General features: G+C 40.6%; 1 protein-coding gene across 2 annotated transcripts in view; it reads right to left on the reverse strand.

Annotated features, from left to right (window-relative positions):
* RNF150 (ring finger protein 150) overlaps positions 1–15,240 on the reverse strand; it is a 179,142-nt gene that overhangs the window by 74,555 nt on the left and 89,347 nt on the right. For both annotated transcript variants that reach the window (XM_080672482.1, XM_080672483.1), the window contains exons 2-4: positions 10,201–10,451; positions 3,758–3,829; positions 2,024–2,106 (exon numbers count right to left, since the gene is read on the reverse strand). In XM_080672482.1, the coding sequence (XP_080528608.1) occupies positions 2,024–2,106; positions 3,758–3,829; positions 10,201–10,451 (406 nt within the window). The remainder of the gene's footprint in view (positions 1–2,023; positions 2,107–3,757; positions 3,830–10,200; positions 10,452–15,240) is intronic.

Raw genomic sequence — 15,240 nt, forward strand, 5'->3', positions numbered from 1 at the left:
TGAACTGTGGTACGTCTATGACTAGGCTATTACGCAGCCTCTAGCAACTGTAAGTAGGAACATAGAATATACTTACGCCAGAGCTCTAAATGAACAAGGTATTTTACACTGTATGAATTACAGAGCTAAAGTAATGCTGTACCAAGTTTTTAAAACAGATTTTCTTTTTTCTTTTTCTTTTTTAATTCTTTATTGTTTAAAATATTACATATGTTTCCTTTTTCCCCCATTGACCTCACCCCAGCCACTCCCACTCCCCAGCACATGCCCTCACCCCCCCTAACATATTTTCTTAATTACATTTGTAAAGTTCTTTGGAGACTCAGGAAAAAGTTGCTATTTAATTTGCATTAGATATTTTTAAAAAATATATTTTTTAATTGATTTCAGAGAAGGGAGAGGGAGAGAGAGATAGAAACATCAATGATGAGAGAGAATCATTGATTGGCTGCCTCTTGTATGCCCTACCCTGGGGATTGAGCCTGAAACCTGGGCATGTGCCCTGACCAGGAATTGAACTGTGACCCCCTGGTTCATAGGTCGATGCTCAATCACTGAGCCAACACTGGCTGGGCTGCTCTGAATATTTTTTTATTAGGAGCAGCCTGACAGGGTTCTAAACAGTCTCCAAGAAATAAAATAAAGAAAAGCACTTTCCTTACTTATAACTATCAGGATATATAAAACCCTGAGTAAAATCTGCAGAGATGAAAAGATGCTACTCTGAGAGGCTCTCTGAGGTTCACACACAGCTACTCTTTGCCAGGGTTTCTAGAAGTCACCCAGTAAACGCCACAGATAATGTTTAGAGAGAGAATTTATGTGTAGTACCCTCATGTGAAGGAAACTACCAAGTCTTTATGTGCCCAACTTACTATTTCCTCTTAGAGACAATCAGGCATCTATAAACCAAGGAGAAGAATCCCACTCAAATGCCGTGGCTGGGCCACCAGGGTGCACTTCCTCAGGTCTGGTTTCCTAATGATCAATTGGCCTAAAAGCATTTCAAGTACAATCCATTCATTCCCCTTGAGGGTTTCTGCATTTATTTGAATATCCTTGGTGTGATTTTTTTCTCTGTCACTTCTTTGTCATTTTGGGATTATTAAACCAATTCCTCCAAAGGCATATTTTATTTCTTTTGTATTTCTAATGAATAGTTTTTAAAGATGCATTGTTTTATAAGTAAATGGATTGTGTTGTATCTTTGGGTGTTTTCTATCTTTGTGTATTTTTCTACTTTATTTATGTGAGTACTTTAAGACTCTTTAAAGCCAGTCTTTTCAAGTGAAGACCATTTCTTCAAGGCAGAATTTAATTTTATTTTTAGAATACTTGAGCAGATGCAGAAAGGTTTTTAATTACAGGAGGACAACTTTTAAGGCAACTTTAAAATAATTTAATTAAGTTATTTAAATGTGTTTAATTTTAACTGTATAAAAATAATTCAGACACCTTAACAGCCAATATCAATTAGCGACAGGAATGAGGATTGCGTGAGAATCACCTGGGGAGCTTTTCCAGCTACACTTGTGGGCACTCTCTCCTATAGATTCTAGAAGTTTTGGCCGGGGACTGTCACGTTCCGTTCCTGTTAGTAAAACAAACAAACAAACAAAAAAACCCAATCCCCCCAAAACAAACAAAGGAAATAGAATCTGCCTTTGGCGTCCTGCTTAATCCTGACCATTTCCTGGCTGCTGATCATTCATAAAATATTTGAAAAATTTTACTCATTTAATTAAAATAGCACTGTAAAATCAAGTATCACAAATCTTCTATTAAAGAAAACTAGTACTGGGATCCGCGCTATCAAACTGTATCATGAGGGCCTACTTCCTAGAGGTACCTCCGTTGGTGCAAAGAGGATCAGGAGAAAAGTTACACAGAAAGAATGAGCTTTCTGGTTGTTTGATAGTGAAACATGGAGACGTTTGGGCAGATGGGCCTAGCAGGTCTGAGCCAGAGGCCAGCGGGCACTCGCCACACTCGCCCAAGTCAAAGCAGGCAGCCTGTGACTCACCGGCAGGGCAAGATCCGGACCACGTCGCTGGGCTTGTACCCTTCAATACAGACTGCACAGTTGTCAAAGTCGGGCTCTGTTTCCTGCAACACAGAAAGCACACGTGAGCCTACTGTTGTAGTTCCAACTCCTGTAAAGATACCCAAATAACACGCCAAAGGACCATGCCTCAGAGGCAGGCTTCGTGGTCTTGGGGTCAGTTTTCTTAATCAATAATTTACTATTTACTGGCTTAGTTTCCATTCATTCTAACCTCCACGTTTTGTCTCTGGGTTCCACTGCAAGTGGAACAGTTTTTAAATGTACCATTACTAATAATGCTATTTATTATAATTAGAGGTGACATAGCAAAAACTCGAAGATAAGAAATACCATTTATGGAGAAGTATCTGAATAATATTTAATCTTTCCATTCCTCAGGAATCGAATGTACACAATGCTAAAATAGTGTTTCTGACTTCCCCCTCTCTTCCCCAAGTATATAAATCTCCTTTAATACCCCATAAAATATTACTTATATAATAGTTCTTATTCTTTTATTATTCTCTGTTTCAGGGGAAAAAGTAATAGAAAAATACTTTCAATTCAGTAGTGATTTTAAATGAATGTTATCATAATAAGCTCAATAGAATTTTTATATAGTTGAAAAACAGCAGCACATAATTAGGGAGACAAATCAATTATTCAGACTAGAGACAAACACCTGGAATACATGTTGAGTCATGAATCCCTTACAAGCTCCCAAGAGCTCCAAATCCATGTCTGCAATCCACTGCTTTAAAATTTCTCCTGGGCGAAGAGAGATCTTCAGAGGCCACAGGTACAGACTGCACTGCTCTGCTGTCCATCCTCTAGACATGAATTTGCTTTTGGCTTTATGTCATCCTGCTACAGTGAGGGAAGCTGCTGCAATGACTTTGGGGCTCTAGACACTAGAATTCCGAGGCACTAAATATGCTTCCTGCATTTACTGTAGTGGAGGACATCGTTCAGCACATAACATTGTCTTCTTTGCAAAGAATCAAGTCCTAATACAGGAACCATCTTTTTTTTTTTTTTTTTTTTTTTTTTAAATCTTGTGGGACACTGGAGTAAGGTAATTAGCTACTGCTTGAAAATGGAATATTATTTCCTTCTTTGCATTGGCTGCTAGAAAGCACCCACCTAAATTTGGGACCCATTTCTGTTAGGCATTTTAGGTAATGCATTTGTCTAATTTCATCCTGGCTTTATCTGCTCTTCCTACATTAATTTTAAATTTCTCATATTTTCTATCCAAACGACTTTGCTGTCCTGTTGTATACATTTTATAAAGGGCTTTAAATTATCTTATGTAATAAAAGCCTAATATGCAAATTGTCCAAATGGCGGAACTACTGGTCGCTATGATGTGCACTGACCACCAGGGGGAAGACGCTCAATGCAGGAGCTGCCCCCAGCCCGCAGGCCCCAGGCCAGCTAAGGTGGGTGCAAGTGCCCCCCCCCAACCCGATCGCCCCACCAGTTGCTCCACAGATCAGCCCTGATCGCTGGCCAGGCCTAGGGACCCTACCTGTGCATGAGTGTACCGGGCCTCTAGTATTTAATAAAGGTGGGAAAAATAACAGATGCCTATGGGAGAACTATTAGCATACATTCCCCCTTTCCCATCCTTTTCTCTCTTCTACCTTGGTGGCCAGTAAAGCCAGGAGCTTGTTTAAATAGCCCTTCACCCAAAAGAAAAGAGGCTGTTACCTTGTCGCCCTTCTTGATGGTCCTGACCTGGAGCTTGCTGATTGCTTTCTTCGCTGCATCTCCCAGTCGGCGCTGAAACAGTAAATGCTGCTGGTTAGTAATAAAGGCCTGTAATTCTTGACTTTGCTTCTAATAACATTTAATAAACCAGGGTAGCTATCTCTGAAATCATGCACGAGTGGCATGAATGTTAATGATGATGTCTGGAAGAGATGGCATGGTGATGTCTGAACAAAGCGGCTCTAGTAATTGAGGTCTATTAGAGAGAAGGTCTTCATGCCCCATGTTAAGCAAGTGGCATATGATATGGAAAGATCCTGTCCAGTGACGTTAGTGCAGGTTACATTTATACAGATTACCAAAAAAATAAATTGAGGCCCCAGCCGGTTTTGCTCAGTGGATAGAGCATTGGCTTATGGACTGAAGGGTCCCAGAGTTCGATTCTAGTCAAGGGCAGGTAACTCGGTTGGAATTTTAAAGAATTTCCATTACTTATATAGACTCAAACTAGGTTTATATTTAGTTTGTACTATCCTATTACATCACATTCTTACATGCCAATTTTGCCTCCTTTGTGTATGTTTAAGTGTGAGTATGGGTATAGGGAAATGCATAAAAATACATTTAGTTTAACAAATAATTATACAGCAAACCCCTAAGTAAACCACCATAACCCACATCAAGAAATACTGTATTCGACTTGGTTCATTGGTCAACACTCAACCACTGAGCAACACCAGCTGGCCTATACACACAGTAATTACAGTAAATAAGTAGAAAAGGAGATATTCTCCATGTTAATTTACTTTCCTTTTTGATGTTTCATTTTTAGTTTTTAAAATCATCACTGGCATTTTTAACAGGAGAGTAAGCTTTGGCTGTTTCCTAAAGGGACGCCCATATACACTTGAGATTTATGCAGAAGTCCAGGAGTAGATAGCAAACTAAATTGGCAGGAAAAATAGAAAGAGTCTATAATGATAAATACGAATGGGGGACATAGAGTAAGAGGAAAAAGACCTGAGGTAAAACTAAACAGGTTGCAACTCTCTTCCCTCTTCTTTTCCTCTAGTTATTGACTAATTATCCTTTGGTCTCAAATCAAGTCATTTTTGGGGGAGCCCTTCCTAGATGTCTTCCAGGAGAGAAGACCCTTCTGGTCTACACCCTCACAGCACCTTGTCCCTCTACTTCATAGCCCTGTGACAATATATACTATTTTTAAGATCTATCCCAGTTACTTTTCTCTCCTGTAAGCTCCCTGAGGACAGGACTGTATTTATGTTTGCTTCCCATTAATATGAATAGAGCTGCCTTCAGTAATTGACCCTGGATCATTCAACACATATTTCAGATCACATACTTCATCCCAGTTTCAAAAGCTCTGGGTTTTGAAAAAAAAAATGGTAGTGAAAACACACAAATTTCTGTTCTCTGTAGCTTACTATCTAGTGGAATCCCCATTAATGGCTGATGAGTGAATAAAATCTTAAACCAAGAGACCGTGTTTTTTTTTTGTTGTTGTTGTTGTTGTTTTTTTTTTTTTTAGCATGGAAAACAATCTGAGAAATTTAGCCAATTAACGGGAAAATATATGGACTAACCATGATACATGTGGTTAGGTAAGCAAAGCTGTGGTCCTGACCTTGGCAAATGCAGCTTGTTGCAAGTAAGAGCTGCTTTTCATTGAAGAAGACAGGAGCAAGAATTGAAAGACGTGGAGAAGGGGCTACTTGTTACAGGGACTAAATGCAGAAAACCTATAGAATATTATATTTAGAATAAGAGATCTGGGCCTACAGTCAATTATTGATTGTTTTAGGTTTAAGTTATAAATTCAGATATTTCTGTAATTGTGTTTAATTTGTATTATATAATATCTGGCCCCAATTCAATCACTTAAATTGTTTTTTTATTTTTAAAGCAGAGCAATAAGGCAGCAAAAATTATTTTCAAACAATGGTATTGGATTATACTCAAAGAAAGACCATCCTTTTTTAAGGAGGTGAACCAGAAATAATGTTTTCAAAATTTAATTTATTTAAAATCATTTTTAAAGCTAATGAAATATGTCCTTTTTAAATATGAACATGTAAGGTAAATTCAAAGACTACGTTCTATCTTGTCCATGTATTTTATTTTGCTTTTGGTTATATCTGAATAAAAAGGGGGTGTTTTAAAAAAATCCCCTTCTCTCTTCCACAAAAATAAAAAGCCATTTCCATACCCTTTTAAGGGAAGATGTCAGCTGCCTTTATAAAAAACAAAAAGAAAATGGTTTGTCTATCCAGGAAATGTAAGCTGACATTAGGGTATCGGGGATTATGGCTAATAGCAGAGTTAATGGTTAGGGGATTAGGAAGAGGAATTCCATTTGGTGACTGAGGGCTGGGAGGTTAAAAGAGTTCAGTGGAGGATAAAGTCATTTGGGAGATGGGCTTCTCACATGAGCAGAACTAGCAGATGGAGAAATTCAAGCATAAAAGAAAATGATAAAGTCTTCTCAACAGCAAGTCTAAGAGGTCTTCCTCCCTGGACGTCCTGAGAAATCAGACTCACAAAGGAAGGAAGACATGTTTTCCTTCATCATTCTGGAAAAATGGTGTGCCTGGAGACCACCCTCATTTCAGATGGTAATTCACATACACCTCCTTTCAGGAGGGAAAGGGTAACGTTTTGTGAGTGGCTGACAAAGGATAAGAAAGTCTGACTTGCCAGGGGCAGAGCAGATGTTCTAGACACCTTGGAAAGTACAGAAAAGTCCACTTCTGAGATATAGATAATAGTTATGAAACTGTGGAGGCTAGAGTTTTCAACAGAAGTCTAGATTAACCAAAAAAGGGGAAAGCACCATAAAGTTTTGAAATGTAGTCAAATTTTGTATTTCTCTTTAAGTGACACAAAAATGACCAGGAAATATTGACTTCTAAATAAAAACACTGACTCACTTGCAACAATTTTCTAACCAGTATTACTGGATTTCCAAAATGCAAACTAAAGAGGTGAGTAAAAACATAAACATTCTTAATGAAATGGTCCAGCTAAAGCAGTTTGTAGCTTTTGCAGTGGGTCTCTTCTGTCTTTGGGTTCTTAACTGCACCAAGAATAAAGGAGAGAAAAACCACAGGCCCCGCTCAAACTGAGCCTGGTGTGGAGCCTGAATAGAGAATCTAGGGATTGGAACCAGAAGTCTGTCACAAAACTCATCCTTTCCTTTGTAGTTGGTTCTCAGAAATGCAGACTAATGGGCTGCTAATGGGAGACTTAGCAACCACCACAGGTACATTTATGGGCCACCTCACACATTTATGGATCGCCTCAAGTTTCTAGAGGCTTTTTGTTTCAGAGGGTGATTCCTCTCCCTTGTCTAGGGGCTCCTACAGATTTTCTCTAATCCAACTAGATCCAAATCATGCTTTTCACTAAAGATCACCAGGAGTTGGGCCATCTTAATAATTAGATTTATCCATCAATTGAATCTAAATGAGTATAAGAAAGTATTTACCAAGGTTATTGGTTCCTTGACAGTAGTGAAGACAAATGGCTTCATGGAAAATAAAAAAGAACCAATTATTAAAAGAAGGAAGTCCTACATAAATGCCAACAAGGACAGTAAACAATTGCAGACTCCAGTTCAATCCAAGACACGTAAACTAGTGACCTTCTAAATATTTAGGAGATGGAGAAAAAGAAGACACTTTCCTCTTGTCACCTTCTGTGTTATAAACAGACATGCAGTGAATATGATTAAAAACAAACTAGGAACATAAGGACACCAATACAGCATCAAAATCGAGTTTGTGTTCCATCTCATCTGATTGGATAATTTTGTATCATATTTACCCCTTTTTACTGACAGCTGTATTTGATCATCATGATTCTCAACACCACCACCAAGTGGAAAAACAGCAAAGTGTTCTTACGTCCTAGGTGAAGAGAGGACACTATAACCATAAACAGAGTTGGTCCCAGTCATCTGGAACCTCATGTGGCCATGGGTGACTCAGATACTTCCCTCGCTCGCTCTGATACATAACAATGAGTTTTCCAGGCCTGGCTGATGCAACAGAAATCACTGCACAGACAGTTCAGCTGATTTCTATGATGTAGGTCACCATTCCGTCAATGTAGTAAAGTGGGCAAGAGAATCAGCCTGGCTGCACTGACAGCCTGGTGACCTCACAGAGCGATGACTTAAAGCTGTGCACACATGACATGAGGTAGAAACACCAGGGTTATCTTTCGTGGGAGGTGTTGTAGAAGAGAAGGCATGGCTTGGATGTTAGAAGATCCAGCTTCCAGTCCTATTTCTGTCACTAACTGTGTGACTTTGGCCAAGTCACTTCAACATTCTGGACCACTGTTCCCCTCATTAGTAAAACTAGGTATGTGGAGTCATGTCATTTCCAGTTTTACCAGGTCAGGATTTTTCTTCCACACAGAACAGAACTGGGAGGCAAAGATCCTTGGGACCTGAATTATCTAAACATGGCAAGTCAATGGCTAACTATCTCATTGAATATGTCACAGATATAACATACACTTTGCCTTTCCATCCTCCCGAGGGCTCTGCACTTTCTGCAGGGACACATCAGGGACCGAGTTGGTTGTCACTTTTTACGAGACAGAAGCATCTCTGACCCTTGGCACACTTGGCATACTCCTTTCCCTTCCGTCCCTCTTCCCCTGTGGAGTTCAAGTGTGTCTTAAATACCATTGCTTCTCTTGCTCCAGCTTAACTTCAGGACCAAATGTGCAAGTGAAATCAAAGGGCCATGGGCCATGTACATGCAAATACTAGAAAAGTATTCACACAGAGGAGTACCTCTTTCAAGAAAGCTTGGTTGAATGTCATTACCAGGCCTCACATAAAACAACACAAACCAGGTCTGGTTTCCTTGGATTAGCCTCAAAGGCAACATTGTTTATGAAAAACAAAAAAGAGCCTTACATCATTTATCTGATCTGCCCATGTTTGAAATCGCCGCCGTCTACCAAGAGTCCTGTGGTTTTCAGAACACAGACCCAGTCTTTGTGTCGGAGATGGGATATCCTAGGAGACAGAGGGACAGTGTCCCCGAGCATCACCAGCAGGCAGGCTCACCTGCCACAGCCATGGCAGGAATGCTGCTCGCTGCATCTGCAGGGTGAACAGCTGCCATAGTGGCACATCTGGGGAGTGAGGGACACATGGCTCCTTCACCTCCTGGCGGGGAAGGGAGGCTACCTGTAGTGGACATTGGCATTCAGGTTGAGAATCTGTCATGTCCCTGGCCTACCAGGTAGCTCAGTTGATTAGAGCATCATTTGGATACGCCAAGGTTGCTAGTTTGATCCCTGGTTAGGGTACACACAAGAATCAACCCACAAGTGCAAGACTGGGTGTAACAACAAATCGATGTTTCTCTCTCCCTCTCCCTCTCTCCCTTCTCCCTTTCTTCCTCTCTCCCCCTCTCTCAAAATCAATCAATAAAACAAAATTAAAAAGAATCTGTCATGACCCTGGCTCTCCATCTCAGAGTTTAAGAAGGGAAGTGATTAGTTGAGTAGAAGAACCCTGAGTCTCCTTTGTTGAGCCCCCTGAGTTTGAGGATCTTAGACTAGATATTAGAAAGGACTTAACAACCAATCTTTACTTCTAAGGCCAAAAAGGGCCAAATTTGACCAGTAGGATGTGCTTAGTGTCACTTGTACATTTTTTTAAAAAGAGAAAACATGTCCATCAATAGAAGCTGGTTTAATAAATACAACATACACAGAAAATGAAATATTATCCAGGCATTAGAAATGAGAAGGCAGCTTGGATTGAGTGTTGATATAAATTTAATCTCTAAGATACAGTGAGAAATAAGGGTACAGAGTTAAGAGTACTATTATTTGTTCACACACACATATGCATTTGCAAGCACATAAAATATCTCTAGAAGAGAAGAAATTCCAGGCAGAGGACCTGGGTAACTAAGGGGCACACATGGGAAGGCAATTACTTTTCATTTACACCATTTTATACCTTTTGCAATTTATACCATGTATATATATATTATCTGTTCAAAAATTAATTGCTTTTTAAAATAGCTTTTATTTACTTCCTTTTCTTCTATCCACAAGGAGGAAATTTGGGCTTTTCCTAAATTATGTTGCCACTATTAGCATAATCTCAGCTCATGTTCCCTTTCTCCTTTATTATTTGCCTAAAGATGAGCAATAGGAATATAGGATAAAGCCCCTCCATTTTACAGAACAATATTAATAAAACATCAACATATGTATATTGGAAAAGATCTGAAAAACTATACAGCAAATATTAAGTGCTTATCTTGAGTGGGGAAATAATAGGTAATTTTGGTTTTGTCTTAGTATTTTGTGTGATTTTAAGTTTATACAATAACATGTCTTATTTTTATAGTAATTTTTAAGTTTTAGAAAAACTTTTTGCTACTCACCTGGTTCCTGTCCCTGGCATTTGCATATCGAAACCTCTGGATATAATAAAAGACCAGCCATGCGAGGGAAATGATCATCAGGACGATGAAGGAGATGGAGACAAACACAACCGACGTGCGGCTCACATATTTCTGCAAGTTCCGGGTACCGATGGTGATGTACATCGTCACGGTGATGTTTCTTTCCAGCAGGCTGACTATCTCCTTCCCTTTGGGCTCTGGAATCATTATCGCCACGATGTCTTCTACGCCTGTTGTGAGAGGGACGAGGGTAAGGGGATGAGAGAGAGCAGGAAAATAATAGTGAAATGTCTGGATAAATAACATACACCCACATAATGACATTATTTGTGATGATTCTTTGCCAGATCTTAATATCCAGGTGCAATTCTAATATCGAACAGCCAGACACTGAGCCAAATTTTCTCTTTCCTCAGCTACTTTGAGATGCTGCTATCTTGACTATGAGAAAAGAACCTAAAATGAACTCATAATTTTGGTAGCAGCGAGGTCATGATCAAACTACCCTTCAACTGTCCAAGGTGTTGTTGACCCTGCTAAATAAAGGTGGCTGCTTTCCAACAAGTCCAAGTTTACAGCCCTAAATTGCATTTCACAACCCTTCCATCCCCTGAAGAGAGGAAAAGGCACTCTGACCCCATGGCACAAAGGTCAAATACAGTTTTTTGCCATCTGTCTGCGACCTTTTTCTCTTTCCATCACTCAGGCACTCTGAATACTGATCTGTAATTATCATTTTCAAGTCAATTTTCTCATACAGTAAGTACCCAAAGCAACCTCGAATAGAGTTTCTTAACAAGCTCTAACATGATCTGTTAACATAAAATAAATGGTCTCAGAAATATTTTCTGCTTATTTTACCTAGTTCAATGTAAACAGCTTGTGCATCTCCATAGCAAACCAGGGAAGATGGAGGCTGAATAGCTAACTCCAGGATTATTTCATCTCCACTCCCAAACACTCCCGCCACAATGCCCCTATTACTGGATAGTTTGAAGCAAGAGGGGCAACTTTCTTGGATCAGAGTTATCTGGGTCATTGTCCCTATTCTTTGTGACACTGTGTGAGGCTCAGCCTCTCGGTGAGGAGTTCTGGGGCCTCTACAAGGGGGTCTTTAGAAAGGATGTGAGACAAGCTCCAAAATGAACCAACTTGGCACATCACTGTGAATATCAATTTCACTAGCATAGGTTCTTCCACATGGAGATATCCTATTCCCTGAGGTCACTACAAATTAAAGAGAGCAAATTTACAATGAGGATGTTGCAGTTTAGGGACAAAATTAAACACTGCCATAGCTGCTTAAAGCTGGCCTTATTCACAGGCTGCGGCCCGCCAGACTGAACTGCCAGATTACAATGGCTCAGGATGGTGCAAGTCTCTTAGAAGCTACTTAGGACTTTCACTTGACCTTGATCTCTACGCAGGTTTTCAATCCTACATTCCTTGATTCTTTTACTCACTGGGGCTAAATAAATATTTTAAAAGCTAATGACATACAAAGGTGTCTGTGTACGCTACATCAATTATATCCTTTTTTTTTTTTTTTTTTTAAATTCCAGAAACCTTTGCATGGGCCCAACTGTAAAATCTCAAAGCCACACAGTGTTTAGATTTAGCTGTCAACTTCTGGGAATTACTGAAACTGATGGCTTGAATTTCAACTTTGCAGAATTTACTGACAATTCCAATGCTCCTCTTTCCATGTTTACTTTGGTTAATGGCTGCATGTGGTCTGAGGGTTTGGGAGGGATTAAGGCTGCCTGCAGGTTTTGTCTCTACAGAAATAACTTCTTTGTATTGTGGACTAATCTGGCCTGGTGAGGCTCATCCTGGTGCTGTGGCCATCTTAGAGAGATTTAAGTGGTGGGTAGATTCATAACTTTTCACTTAATCAATCCCTTTACTTATATTTTTAAAGCTTATCTATTCAAAGCTCTAGAATAAGATATTTTTTGAGAAGAGGATTTGGGGTTATTTATAAGACTTTGTATGCTCAGTCTTGCACAAGTTTAAAATTTTGAGTAGTCAAATCTTATCATTCTATTCCTTAGGCTTTTAGTTTCAACATTCTGCTTAGGAAGCTTGTCCACCAAAGATGACAGAAATACTCATTTAAAACTGCTTTTGTAACATTTTAGTTTTACTTTTTACGTTTAAATCTTGAACAACCTAAATGTGATTTGACAATAACACAACATGTATTGAACTCTTATAATGAAACTGGAGGCACAGTGCACGAAATTTGTGCATTGGGGGGGGGGTGTTCCTCTCAGCCTAGCCTGCATCCTCTCCAATCCAGGACCCCTTGAGGGATGTCCGACTGCCGGTTTAAACCAGCAGTCAGACATCCCTCTCACGATCCTAGACCACTGGCTCCTAATCGCTCACCTGTCTCCCTGCCTGGTCACCCCTAACTGCCCCCCCTTGCAGGCCTGGTCGCCCCTAACTGCCCCCTACTGCTGACTAGGTCACCCCCAACTGCCCCCCCTGCCAGCCTAATCGCCCCCAACTGCCCCCCCTGCCAGCCTGGTCTCCCCCAACTGCAACCCCCAGCCGGCCTGGTCACCCCTAACTGACCCCCCCTCCAGCCTGGTTGCCTCTTACTGTCCCCCCCACTGGCCTGGTCACCCACAATTGCCCTCCCCCCCCCGCCGGCCTGGTCGCCCCTCACGGCCCCCCTGCCGGCCTGGTTGTCCCATGCAGTCTGCTGTTCAGTCATTTGGTTATCCCTCACTAACCCCCCTGCTGGCCTGGTTGCCCCATGCAGCCTGCTGTTCAGTCATTTGGTTATCCCTCACTAACCCTCCTGCTGGCCTGGTTGCCCCACGCAGCCTGCTTGTTCAGTCGTTTGGTCACTAGCCCCCCTGCCGGCCTGGTCATAGGCAGCCATCTTGTGAGGGCATGAGGGTTAATTTGCATTTACCTCTTTATTATATAGGATGGCAGAGGGGAGATAGCTAGGATGAAATTTATTTTCACCCTAAATTCTGAGATATATTTGGATCTACCTTTGGATTTTACTTCACTGAAAGGTTGACCTGCTTTTTTGGTGAACCCACATCAGGCTGTTATAGTTGTCTAGGCTTTTAGCAAATTTACTACCTAGTAGCCTAACCCTTCTTCCACTAATTTTCCCCTGACATTTTTCCTCTTACCTACTTATATGAAGAGACCATAGGGCCTACTGGTACTGAGTTGGGCTCTGGAACTGAACAGCTTGTTTCAAACCCCAGCTCAGTATTTTAAAAATAGGCAACCAAAGTTTGGATATCCACAAAGTTCTAAACTACTCATCATCCATTTTCAGGAACCTAAGGAAACATTTTTTTTCCCCTGTAGGGTAAAGTATAATTAACTATTTTAAACTGAGGTGCTTAGTTACACTACCTGTGTGGCTCATACCACTGTTGTGTCTTCATGACACATGACATCTGCTCGGAAAGACAGAAGATGGCAGTAGGGAGGTTCTAGTCACCTGGACTTTAACCGTATTCATCATCCATATTCATAATGAGTTTCTAGGGCTGGTGATGGTAAGTAATAGATGGGTTTCTGGGGTATTTCTCCATGCACTTTCGGTTATGTATTGTGCATGGTGTGCATCTATCGCAGAAGAAAATAGTCAACTTAGGCATATAGGCTTTCCCCAAACAGCGCAAAGGAAAGTAGATTTGGATGACTTATCTGACCAGTTGGATCAATGCACAAAGTCCAGGGCAAAAAGCTACTGTGGGATCAAACTGTTCCAATGGGACATGTGCACCAATGTGACTTATCAGACAATTCCCTGATCTTTGCTTCATTTTGGAATGTGCAGCCAGCATCAGGAGAAGCCAGCAGGTTCTTCCCAGGTACACTGTAGTGTCATTGCTTCTGAGGGTGCATGTGAGGGAGGAAGGGAGAGAGGGAAGAAGGGAGGGAGGACTGAGGAGGGGCAGAGAGGGCTGAAAGCTCTGCTGAGTGATCTTAGAGTGAATGCTGCCCTAAGTACCTAACCTATGACACACCAGAGGCTCTGAGACTCAGGGAAGAGCAGTGAACAAACAGCATATTTTTTACGGGTCAACTCTACAAACAGGCCTTGCTATTTGGGCAATTCTATGTTTACTATGATGCCCAATCTGTTATCAGTTGCCTCTTTTTGCAAAATTATGTCAGCCGGCCATCTATTTTCCTCCCAAAGGCACTTTATACTTCTGGGTGATCACTGTTATGTAATTGTTGTGTATTCTGGAAAAGCTCCTTAACCCTGCGAGAGACTGTGTGACCAGGGCATGTATGTGACCTGGCCACCAGACAGGCAGCAGGAGCACCCTGTATATTTAGTGCTTCCTTTTCCCAGGAGAGAGCTCAGTTGCCACGACCTAATTTAGTCTGTACAGATAAGAAATCAAAACAAAAGTTAAGAAAGAATGTTTAATAACCAGGAAATCCTTTACTTATAAATTCAAAACCAGGTTGTTTAAACATTACATTGATAGAATGTCTAGAACATCAGCACAGGGCTAGACATTTAAAGGGCCGGCAGCCCCATTCCTCCCTGTGCTTTCTGGGGGTGGAGGTGTGGGGGTGGTAACTCCCTCCTAGGTTTCTGTGAGCAAAAACCCTTTTTCAGTCCTCTGCATCCTCTTCTCTCCTAATCTTTACCTTAGTCTCACTGACAGCCCTTTAGAGTTTAGGCAATAATAAGAAAAGGCAATTTCCATTTATAGATGTTTTCTATTTACACATTTATTATATACTGTTTTTTTAATAGCTCCTGATAATCATCAATTCTCATGATGATAACATATGTGAAATAATTTCAAGAACTGCAAAGTACCATATACATGTAAAGTATTACAATTTTCCACATTAGTTTAAAAATACTTTTAGTAAACACAGATGCCAAAATCCTAAATAAAGCATTCACATATCAACTCCAACAATCCAGTAAAAAAATTTTCCTGACCAATGTGGGATTTATCCTAGGAAGGTGAGGGTGATTTAACATTAGAAAATATATTAATGCTTTGT

This window comes from Plecotus auritus (assembly GCF_963455305.1).
Source record: "Plecotus auritus genome assembly, chromosome: 6".
NCBI classification, from domain to species: Eukaryota; Metazoa; Chordata; class Mammalia; order Chiroptera; family Vespertilionidae; genus Plecotus; species Plecotus auritus.